Source organism: Podarcis raffonei, chromosome 2 (assembly GCF_027172205.1).
Source record: "Podarcis raffonei isolate rPodRaf1 chromosome 2, rPodRaf1.pri, whole genome shotgun sequence".
Classification (NCBI taxonomy): domain Eukaryota; kingdom Metazoa; phylum Chordata; class Lepidosauria; order Squamata; family Lacertidae; genus Podarcis; species Podarcis raffonei.
This window is the reverse complement of record NC_070603.1, coordinates 97,777,219-97,789,569: the sequence shown is the minus strand read 5'-3', so window position 1 is coordinate 97,789,569 and position 12,351 is coordinate 97,777,219. Positions and strand designations below refer to the sequence as shown.

The following is a 12,351-nucleotide window of genomic DNA, read 5'->3' as shown; positions in this document are numbered from 1 at the left end:
GCAAAAGATCCCTGCATTTCAGGGGATGTGGTGTGATTCTATGAAAGGGCGCCGAGAGTCACCTAGTCCAACCCCCTGCAATCTCAGCTAAAGCATCCATGACAGGTGGCCATCCAACCTCTGCTTAAGAACCTCTCCAATGAAAGAAAGCGTACCAACTTCCAAGGGAGTCTATTCCACGGACAGTAGAATGTGAAATCTGGTAGTATTTACCTGCAATTTATGGAAGGGCAATTTATTTTTCTTGGGTATTCAGTTGGCACCAACCACCTAAACATCTGTCATAGGTTTGGGAAGTGTTGAAGCTAGTTTCCATATTATTATATTTACCTTACTGTATATATTATATATTTACCTTATGAAAGCTAAATTCATTTAGCTTTCATAAGGTGATATCATGCTGTTTGCCCACTAATGGAAGGAACCTGACAGCAGAATGGAGAGCAGGGCCAATTTTTACCATTGCAGCCCCCTTTCCCCCCTCTCTAAATTTGCTCTGGAGCATTCCCTAAATATGAAACTGGTTCTGATGTTACAGGTTTGCCTAGAATCTTGAATTTTCCTTTCATACTCTATGTTTAAATGTTTTGGAGATTGTCCTTGGACAAGAGATCAGTTTATGAATCTTTCAAGGTGCAACAGTCAAAATGTTAGATTACTGTTACAGTATTTATTTATTTAACCTTTGTGTCTATCAACTTTGCAAAACTGCCTCAACCTGTCACATTCTTACAGTCTTCCGCTCCTGAAGTTGTTATATAAAACACAGATTTTTGTTTTTTTTTTTTTTATAAATTTTTTTATTGCTTTTTTCCAGAATCTAAATCCATCATCAATAACACAACAAAAGCGGTTTTACAGAAAGAAAAAGAAATTAAACAAGAAAAAATTCATTTTTCGAAGTCTTTTTTTTTTTTTTCATCATCCACTGGACTTCCCCATCTCCTCCATCCCTGCATTCTTTATAATAAATATAAACAGCAAATTAATACCTTGTTTCCTGTGTTTTTGTATTTTCATCTAATTATTCACTCTGAAATTAAAACTTTTCTCAATCATTAACTTTGTTTCTATCAACTCCGAATTTCAATACTGAAGCATATTTACCTCAAACCTTAGCAAATTTTTAACATTCATATATCTTATAATGTTTTTGTAAATAGTCCTTAAATTTTTTCCAATCCTCTTCCGCAGCCTCTTCTCCCAGGTCTCGGATTCTGCCAGTCATTTCGGCTAGTTGCATATAGTCCATCAGTTGTGTGTGCCATTCTTCCAGTGTGGGTAGCTCCTGTGCCTTCCAGTATTTAGCTATGAGAATTCTTGCTGCAGTCGTTGCATATAGAAAGAAGGTTCTGTCTTTCTTAGGTATCCTCTGGCCCACAATGCCCAAGAGGAAGGCCTCTGGTTTCTTCTGAAAGGTATACTTAAATACCTTTTTCAACTCGTTATAAATCATTTCCCAGAAGGCCTTCACCCTCGGGCATGTCCACCAGAGGTGGTAAAAAGTTCCTTCAGCCTCCTTACATTTCCAACATTTATTATCAGACAAATGGTATATCTTTGCAAGTTTGACTGGGGTCATGTACCACCTGTACATCATTTTCATAATATTTTCCTTTAAGGCACTACATGCCGTAAATTTCATACCGGTGGTCCATAACCTTTCCCAGTCCTCAAACATAATGTTGTATCCAATTTCTTGTGCCCATTTTATCATGGCTGATTTGACTGTCTCATCTTGAGTATTCCATTTAAGCAGCAAGTTGTACATTCTTGAAAGCACTTTCGTCTTAGGTTCAAGTAATTCTAGTTCTAATTTTGATTTTTCCACCTGGAAACCAATTTTTTTATCTTTTTTAAAGATCTCTAAAATTTGGGCATAGTGAAACCAGTCTCGCACCTTCCCTTTCAATTTTTCAAAGCTCTGCAACCTCCAAGTGTCACCCACTCTTTCTATTATTTCACAGTATTTTGCCCAGCCACCCCCCATATTAAGTATTTTTGTGGCTTTAGCCTCCATCGGTGATAGCCACCTCGGAGTCTTGTTTTCAAATAAGTCCTTGTATTTAGTCCAGACAGAAAACAGAGATTTCCTTACAATATGGTTTTTAAACAACTTATGAGACTTTACCTTGTCGTACCACAAATATGCATGCCACCCAAAAGCGTTGTTGAACCCTTCCAGATCTAGGACATCAGTGTTTTCTAGCAAAAACCAATCTTTCAGCCAGCAGAGGGATGCAGCTTCATAATACAACCTTAAGTCCGGCAGGGCAAAACCCCCTCTTTCCTTTGCATCTGTTAATATTTTAAATTTTATTCGGGGCTTTTTGCCCTGCCAGACAAACTTCATAATGTCCCTCTGCCACTTTCCAAAACATTCCACTCTGTCCACGATCTGTAGGGTCTGGAACAGAAACAGCATTTTTGGCAATACATTCATCTTTACTGCTACAATTCTTCCCAACAAGGAAAGTTTCAATCTTGACCAGATTTCTAGATCCTTTTTAATTTCAGACCAACATTTTTCATAATTATCTTTAAACAGATTCAAATTTTTCCCAGTCAAGTTGACCCCCAGGTATTTCACTTTATTAACAACGTTTAGTTCTGTTTCCTTCTGAAACCCATCTATTTCTAAAGGTGTCAAGTTTTTTGCCAAAACCTTAGTTTTTTGTTTGTTTAACTTGAATCCCGCCACCCGACCAAACTCAGAAATTAATTCCAATACTCTTTTTGTGCTGGACACCGGCTCCTGTAATGTCAAAACCAAGTCATCTGCAAAGGCCTTCAGTTTATATTGTTTTCCTCCGACCTGTATTCCTTCCACCTGCTGATCCTTCCTGATCAAATTTAGCAAAACCTCAAGGACAGAAATAAATAGCAAGGGTGATAGGGGGCACCCCTGTCGTGTTCCTTTTTCAATTTTAAACTCTTCTGTCACCACATTGTTTACTATCAATTTAGCCTTTTGTTCTGAATATATTGCATCTATGCCATTTTGGAACGCCCTTCCCACTCCCATCCCTTCCAAATTCTTCTTCATAAATTTCCAAGATATATTGTCAAAGGCCTTCTCCGCGTCTATAAATATCAAAACTGCTTTTGTATTCAAATTTGTCTGTAGAAGTTCCAGAACGTCAACAATGTTCCTAGTATTATCTGACAAATGCCTGCCAGGGAGAAAGCCTGCTTGGTCTTTATGAATAACTCCATTTAAGACTTTTTTCAATCTATTTGCCAAAATGTCAGCAAAAATCTTGTAATCCACGTTTAGGAGTGAGATGGGACGGTAGTTCTTAAGTTGAGTCTTTTCAGATTCCAATTTTGGTATCAAAGTGATGAATGCCTCTTTCCACGATTCTGGTGCCCCCTTCCCTTCCATAATTTGATTACATACCTCCATCAATGGCTGAGTCAGGTATTCCTTCAATATCTTATAGTATTTGGAGGTAAGTCCATCTGGGCCCGGGGATTTGCCTAGTTGCATGTTCTGAATGGCATTTTCGATTTCCTGTTGGGTTATTTTATAATTCAGGTCAGTTTGTTTGTCTTGTGTTAGTTTTTGTAGGCCATAGCTTTTTAAAAATTTATTTATTTCAGTCTCCACTTGGGGTCCTTGGGAAAACAATTTTTTAAAATATCTCTGGAAACACTTTCTAATTTCCTCTGGTTTCTGAATACATTCTCCTTCAACCTCTAGATTGGTAACAAAGTTCAGTTTTTGTCTCTTTTTCAGCTGCCATGATAGCAGCTTCCCACATTTATTTGCCGATTCAAATGATCTTTGTTTCATCTGTTTGATTTTCCATTCAACTTCTTGATTTATCAGTTTTGCATATTGTGCTTGATGGAATTTTATTTCTCTCAAAACTTCTTTTGATTTTGGATTTAGTCTCAACTTTTTCTCTCCGTCTTTTATCCTTTCCAAGATCTTGTCCTTTTTACCGTTCCAGAGTTTTTTCTTAATAGAATTCTGCTGTATCAGAAACCCTCTCATAACAGCTTTGCTTGCGTCCCAGATTGTTTTTTTTTCCACCGAAGTGTTCAAATTTAGTTCAAAGTAGTCTTTCATCGTCTTTTGGGCCTTCTTCACTATCTCCTGGTCTCTAAACAATGCATCATTCATTCTCCATCTGAAGGATCCAGCTGGTGTAAGTCTCAAGTCCATTTTCAAGGGGTTATGGTCGGAGCAAGTTTTAGGGCAGATCTCTACTTTTTTGGTCTTGGGTGCCAGTCCTCTAGATATCCAGATTTGGTCGATTCTTGTCCAGGATAGGTGGGCCTCAGAAAAGAATGTTCCCTCTCTACCTAGGGGGTTCTTTGTCCTCCAGATATCAATCAAGTCCATATTGTCTGTGAGTTCAAAAAAAGTCTTTGGTAGTCTGCCATCTTTAGTCACGTTTTGATTTTGTGACTTATCCATGTGTGTGGAGACAACCCCATTCATATCTCCCATCAGAATGATGTTATTATAGTCCATATGGTCCAGCATTGTCTCATGCAGCTTCCCATAAAATTCAGATTTCCCCTCATTTGGTGCATAAATTCCAATTATCAAAAATTTTTCTCCTTGTGATTGTATTTCGATCGCCAAAATTCTTCCTTGTTCATCTTTGAACACAAATTTTGGTGCTAGGCTCTCCTTTGCATATATCACGACTCCCCTTTTCTTTTCTTTAGCTGATGAAATAAATTCTTGGCCTAGTCGCTTGTTTATTAGCACTCTTCTGTGGAGCCTAGTCACATGGGTTTCCTGGAGACAAATGACGTCTAGTTGTTCTTTCCTCAAAATGTGAAAAATCCTTTTCCTTTTTTCAGGGGAATTTGCCCCATGGATATTCCAACTAAAAAGCTGCAGAGACATCCTGGATCAGCTTGTTAGCCGATGGGGTTGTCTCCCTTCTCATCTATGTCTGGAGGTGGATCTTTTGTACCAGGCGTGGGGGGTGGCCAGGTACCTGCTGTCCCTTTTCGAAGGTCCTCCCCGTGATCGTTTAGGAATTTTTCTTGCTCTTCTGCTGTTCTGATTCTCACCTTCTTCCCTTTCAAATTAAAAGATAATCCTTGGGGGAATTCCCACCTGTAAGGGATTGTGTTGTTTCTTAATAATCTTGCCAGATCCTTGTATGTAGTTCTTAAGTCCAACAATTGTTTTGGTATGTCTCTGAAGATTTCTGCTGTCTTTCCCTGTATCACCAATGGGTTTTTAAAATGTAGGCCAATAAAACACAGATTTTTGAAAGGGAGTATGGTAGGTTTTGAAATTGCTAGAGGGAGATCTTCAACTTAATTAATGGTGAACAGCTGGGCCAGCCTTTCTCAACCTTGGGCCCGCCGCTGTTGTTGTACTACAACTCCCATCTTCCCTAGCTAGCAGGACCAGTGGGCAGGGCTGATGGGAGTTGTAGTCCAACACCCAAGGTTGGGAAAGGCTGAGCTAGGTGATGATGCTAGATCTGTCACTCTGTAAACATTAACGTAAAATTAAGCAACACGTTTTTCTCCCCACCCTGCCCTGGGCTGGATACAAGAAGATGGTACTTGTTGGGGGATTTGTGGTACCTCGGGTTAAGTACTTAATTTGTTTCGGAGGTCCGTTCTTTTTTTTTTTTAAATGATATTTATTAGAAGTTTAATAATTACAGAAAAAGGAACAAAGAGACAATAAAAAGTTACAATACATCAAAAATAAAAACAAAAAACCATACAGCAAAACAATAAGAAAAAACAAAAACACTTAAAAACACATCCAATATTTCCGTATCTTTACCTTTCATTTACTTGTTTCATCGACCTCCTCACACCTCCCTTTTTTGTATTCTAGTTCAATTAGCTATTTCAGCAAATCCTTTCCATCTTTCTCAATTTTTGTTCTATAATTTATCTTAGCACAATCTAACCTTGAATTTCCCACTTTGGCCCATTAACAATCTATTTTTACTTAATTCTTTATAACATTTCTGTTAACGCCATATAGCTTCATTCCAGCATCCTTCTAACATTCATTAATCTTGCAATATTTCTGTAAATATACTTTGAATTTTTTCCAATCTTCTTCCACCAACTCTTCTCCCTGGTCTCGGATTCTGCCAGTCATTTCCGCCAATTCCATGTAGTCCATTAGCTTCATCTGCCATTCTTCCCGGGTGGGTAGATCTTGTGTCTTCCAATGCTTTGCGATAAGTATTCTTGCTGCTCTTGTAGCATACATCCGGAGGTCCGTTCTTAGCCTGAAACTGTTCTTAACCTGAAGCACCACTTTAGCTAATGGGGCCTCCTGCTGCTGCTGCACCGCCGGAGCACGATTTCTGTTCTCATCCTGAAGCAAAGTTCTTAACCTGAGGTAATATTTCTGGGTTAGCAGAGTCTGTAACCTGAAGCGTATGTAACCTGAAGCGTATGTAACCTGAGGTACCACTGTATAGCATTCTCTGTTCTAATTCTTTCCTTTTGATGAAAATCAGTAGCTGTTTTACCTAAGGTATGAACTTTCCCACTAAAAAGTTAGGGATTCCCTGTGATGCATTGTAGGATATGAGAACACTTCGCCCTTAATTGAAAGTATTCCCTTTTCTCTGTGAGTATCACAGTCAGTGACTTCTCTTGAGCAGCTAATTAGTGCGATTATTCCGCAGCTGCATTAGTTTCACCGCAAAGGTTTTTTCTCTTGTTTTATCAAAAGGATCAGTCTCCCTGGGAATGTTTCAACCTGACAGGCCTGAAACAGCAAGATGGTCATCATTCTCCACCCCTACCCCCATCCATTTGGGCGGCGGGATGTTGGAGGGGAAAAAATAGTTCGGTCTGAAATGTAGGTTTAAACTTTTTTTGGTCTTGAAATACTCACATTTCAAACTACAGATTATTGACGTGAAGAATGAAAATATGCTTATTTAGATATGTTAATGTACAGCTCTGGATGTTAATTGGGGAGGATGAGACTTTGCTCTGTTTGTCTATCTTTTATGTCTAGTGGGGCACTCTTAACAATTTCTGTCCCTATTTGGGGGTTTTCTCAAAACATACACAACTTTTCCCTCCTAGAAATGAATCCTAATTTGTTTTCAATAGCAAAATCTATAGGGATAGAATCCATGAAGGTCCTTAATATTACCTACCTTTACTGATAAATTTGTATGGTTCTCTGGAAGTGATTACAGTGGTACCTCGGGTTAAGAACTTAATTCATTCTGGAGGTCCACTCTTAACCTGAAACTGTTCTTAACCTGAAGCACCACTTTAGCTAATGGGGCCTCCCGCTGCTGCTGCCGCACCACCACAGCGCAATTTCTGTTCTCATCCTGAAGCAAAGTTATTAACCCAAGGTACTATTTCTGGGTTAGCGGAGTCTGTAACCTGAAGCATCTGTAACCTGAAGCATCTTTAACCCGAGGTACCACTGTACTGATTAAAAGGGAACCATAGGCTGAACTTCATTTTTTGCGGAGGTGGGAATGCTCACCTAATGTTCACTTCTGAAAACTCCCTTATTTAAATTTCTATTTTAATTGCATATATATATTAGGGGTGGGCAGTATATCGATATTTTGTCTCTTATTGGTATGAACTCCAGACCGCAATAAAGGTTTCTCATACACACACACACACACACACACACAAGTCAAACCTTGGTTGTTGAACGTAATCCGTTCCGGAAGCCCATTCAGCCCATTCAGCTTCCGTTCCGGAAGCCCATTCAGCTTTTATTGTATGTATGGCTTCTGATTGGCTGCAGGAGCTTCCTGCACTCAAGTGGAAGCCGTGTCAGACTTTTGGCTTCCAAAAAAATGTTTGGAAACCGTAACACTTACTTTCGGGTTTGCGGCATTCAGGAGCCAAAACGTTCCAAAACAGAGGAATTTGGGAACCAAGGTTTGACTGCAGACTTAAACTGACTTTCAAGTTCAGTGAGCTAAAAGTCACCCCACAACTTCTCCCCTTCACATAAGTGGCAATCAGCTTCTTTGATTACATGCTGTGGAATCAATGTGTGGTACTGGGTTACTTCCATTTTTATATGCTTTGATGCAATATGCCAGCAGATTAAATTTAGACCAGAATGCACTTGTGTGCTTGTTTGCTGGAGGTCTTTTCAGAGATTTAGGGTGAAATATTTACAGTAGTCCTAGGATTGTGTTGTTGTTTAAGAAGTATCTGAAGGTCAAAAATATGCTCATGGTGATTGGCCATGACCCAGAAATACATGCAGAGTCCATGTGCACTGTGGCTTTCTCAGGCAATAACTCCCTTGCAGAATATTAATAATAAAAAAGCAGTTTCCATGTTTGTCATTTTATCAGCTGTGAGGGTGCATTTCTGCCTCACTATATGAAATCAATCAAAACAAGGGACCCAGAATGGTAATTTAGGGTGCAGTCCTATACCCAATTTCCTTTGAAATCAAACCTTTTTTTAGTAGTAGATATGTATAGGGATTGCACAGTTGATTTGATTGTTTTGAAACGGTTAGCTCCACCACCAGACTTTTTGACAAAAAGGAACCTTGTTCGAAAGGAGAAAAAAAGAAAACACATTTATATATATGTCATGGATGCTTTAGCTGAGATTCCTGCATCACAGAGGATTGGGCTGGATGGTTCTCAGGGTCCCTTCCAACTCTACAATTCTAATGATTCTATGAGACATGCACCTAAACTACAGTGGTTATAAAGTCATTTGAGTGCTTATCATGCAGCAGTATTTAACTATGCATATCAGAGCTGTGTGTTAAGTTTTGAACGATTCATTCAGAGTTGAACTTGAAAGGGAAAGGTATGAATTTTACATAACCAGGCTGCTAAGACCCACTGACCGAGCAACTAGTTAAAAATCTCAGCCCTTGCTATGTATGCTTTGACAAAGATTCCCTTCCCCTGGCGCATGTGGTCTCCCCCACCCCCAGTGCAAGTCTACCGAGTCCAGCCAATGCAATTGATGAGTAATGGAACTATCTGTGTCTTCTGGTCTTTTCCCCCAGCAGCTCTGAGCACCCTGGAGCTTCGAAGCCCCCGCTAAGCTCCTCCAGTATGACATCACGGATTTTGCTACGACAGCAGCTCATGCGTGAGCAGATGCAGGAGCAGGAGCGCCGAGAGCAGCAACAGAAACAGCAAGCAGCCCAGTTCATGCAGCAGAGAGTGGCGCTGAGTCAGACACCAGCCATCAACGTCAGCCTCCCAACCAGTCTCCCTCCTGCTACTCAAGTGCCAATGGAAGTCCTCAAGGTATGTGAAGTTTCCAACGTGGGGCTCTGGAGCTCCATTAAGAAGGTTTCTCTCTCTATACAATTAGCATGAGTGTTTCTAAAAGTGGTTCACCTATAACAGTGTGATCAATTTCATCGCCCGTCCCCTTTTTGCAGCTGCTGTGGTTTTCCCCAGGTAAGTCTAACCAGGGCTGGGAAATGAAAGCTACGTTTTAGAAAAAGAAAAGCATTTAAGAACAAAAAGGGTGAGTTTTTCTTCAGTTGAAAAGATGGATGTGAAACACACGGTTTTAAAAACTGCCCCCCAAATTTCAGACATTTAAAAAAGAAGGACTTACCCAAATTCTTGCATTTTCAGATTTCCTGGTTTCTGTGCAATAAGCGTTAAGAAAAAATACCGGCGAATAGCTTTGTTCAGAAACTTAGGAAAGATCCCGCACAAAGGATTGTTTCAGAAAGCCTTAATCTGGAATACGGTCTTTTGCTGTTTGCCACTAGTAATCCTTTTTTGCTCAAATGACTTCATTTCTTTTTGTAGCTTTTGTGCTCTTTCCTCGTCCAGTGTCCTAATTACTGGGGAGAATCTGTATCTGGAACAGACAGAAATGCAGACTTCTTCACTTCACCGCAGTTGGGTTAGACCAGCTACCGCAGAGTAGCGCAATTACTTTTAAGCGACACTCAGAATTTGAAAATAATTTATGTAACTCCAAAATTCAGAAGAGATGCTGCAATTGGGTGTTAGTTTTACCCCCTCCTGCTTTTGCACCTGCGACATATATAAACCGTATTTTCCCCACTTAAATTGATGGTTGGGTAATTTTCACTGCTGTGTGTCCACATGTGTGCTGCAATATAGCAGTGCCTATGGCTCTCCAACAATATAGTTAATTGAGTACTTTAAAAGTAAAGCTTAGTTTGCAAATGCAGAGAGACTACTTCAGTTAAAGCAGGGGTAGGAGAACCTGTGGCTCTCCAGTTGTTACTGAAATACAACTCCCATCTGCCCCAGCAAGTATCATTAGTGGCCAAGCATGATGGGAATTGTAGTTCAGTACCATCTGGAACACACACGTTTTCCACCCCCAACTTAAAGCACATTAACAAATATTAGCAATGGCTGTTGTGGTGGCATTGGTTATGTTAGGTGGCTAAGCAAGGTCACAGGTGAATTTGCAGGAGTCTTTGTAGATTCTACATGTCTTTGTAGAATTAGGTCTGAGAAGGTGGCTGCACAGGATCATATTCTTGGAACGTGAGATGTGTGGGATAAGATTTTGATGGAATGCAAGGCAAGACCATGGTCTAGAAACTGCATAGAACATATGTACTGCATCTAATACACAACCTGATCTTTTGTCTTGTTCCTTGTTGGGTAAAGCACTCTGAGAAGGTTTTGTCATCTTTTGTGAACTCGGATGAAAGTAAATGACTCCAATGAAAAGAAATGGGCATGTGGATATATGAAGCAGCCTCATTCTGAGGCAGACCTTTGCCAATTCTGCTCACTGATAAGGGGATCTGCAAAATGTGCCCCTTTTTGTAAACCAGGGATCACCAACAGGCAAACTTGGAATTTTGAGGGAATGTTGTGACTGCTCTGAAAAAATGCTGCCTCAGAGGGTGTCCATTCACAAAATGGCTACCTCCCTAATAAATTAACATAAAAAATGAAGCTGTTTTATACAGTGTCAGACCATAGGTCTACTTAGGTCAGCGTTGCACTCCACAGGGTCTCCAGAGACTAATAATAAAAATACAAATACAAATTCAAGTCTTGCTATCCAAAATCCTTTTAACTGAAGAGGCCAGATATTGGATTGGGGACTTGTTGCATATAGGTTATGAGCTTGACCATTGATTTCCATTCCATGTGTGGTCTGTATGGGCTGTGTCCGTTTCTTGTAGTGAAGTGACGGCAACTAATGACTATTTATTTATTTATGAGAATTATATGCTGCCCTTCATCAAAAGATCTCGGGGCAGTTCACAGAGTAAAATACAGGATAAAAACAAGAAAATGAGTAAAACAAAAACAGCAAAACAATAACCCCCCTAGAGCATGAGTCTGAAATTAAAACTTTTAGAGGGTGTGAATATTTTTGTGCATAAGTGAACAACCTCAATGCGTGAGATTTAAAGCTTTGCAGTACATTTGTTTAGAGTTGGAAAATAGTTACCATAAAGTCTTTGTGCAGAAGCTATAATTAGACGCTTTAGATTAATGTAGGTTTTAATTCTATACCGTAAAATCCTGCGGTTAATCCTTGAACTCTCTTGAATTCAGCAGGGGCCTGCCTGTCAGTTCTGATCTGAAATGGTTTGTCATCTCTTTCTCCATCAGTCTGATCTTGACTATGACAGATCTTATGCCAAAGTAGGGACTGAAAGAAATGTTGTAAATTCTTGCTGAGTAAGAGTAAATTGTAACTGACGAGACCACCAAGTGATTTGTCTATCCAATAAGCAATATGTCCACCCAGCATGAATTTAATATTGAAACACTACAGGGAGGTCCTATGCATGTCTACCAAGAAATAAGTCCTATTGAATTCAATAGAACTTGCTTCCAGGTAATCATGTGTGTTGGATTGTATCCTATGCAACTAGAAGGAGTGCTAATTTATGGACATGTGCAATTTAGAATTAGATCTGAGCCAAAATGTTTTCCTAATTTTATCTCCCTAGTTTACAGGCTCCAGAACTTAGGGCACTTTCGGCTATTTGGGAAGGATACAAAAAGTGGTGAAATATGCAGTGAACATCGGTAGCAATGGTGCACCACAACATTGCTATGGTTGGTTGTTGGCCACCATGTTTCCTTTTCATGGATTACTGGCGTGAGCATTCCTGAGGACAATTATTCCTGCTCTCTGAGAATCCTGAGAACAGAAACACAGTAACCTCCAGCCACTAAAATGTCGGGGAGCAAAATTGTAGCTCCCAAATCTTGAAACAGATGGTGGCTACAATAGACAATATGAGGTTTAGGGGTCATATTTCACTCCCCAAGGTCCACCATAGTTTGAACTTAATAATTCTTTTAATAGAATTTCGTATTGGCTCTAATTCTAATAATTACAATGAAAATCTTCGCAAGAGGTAGGATTGTTGCAAGGTGGGAGCTGAGTCTGAGAGAGCGG

The 12,351-nt window shown here is 39.7% G+C and overlaps 1 protein-coding gene across 6 annotated transcripts in view; it reads left to right on the top strand.

The window, feature by feature from the left end:
* MITF (melanocyte inducing transcription factor) overlaps positions 1–12,351 on the top strand; it is a 136,002-nt gene that overhangs the window by 84,204 nt on the left and 39,447 nt on the right. For 5 of the 6 annotated variants that reach the window (XM_053378224.1, XM_053378222.1, XM_053378220.1 and 2 more), the window contains exon 2: positions 8,981–9,227. In XM_053378224.1, the coding sequence (XP_053234199.1) occupies positions 8,981–9,227 (247 nt within the window). The remainder of the gene's footprint in view (positions 1–8,980; positions 9,228–12,351) is intronic. The other variant, XM_053378219.1, reaches the window with a different exon arrangement.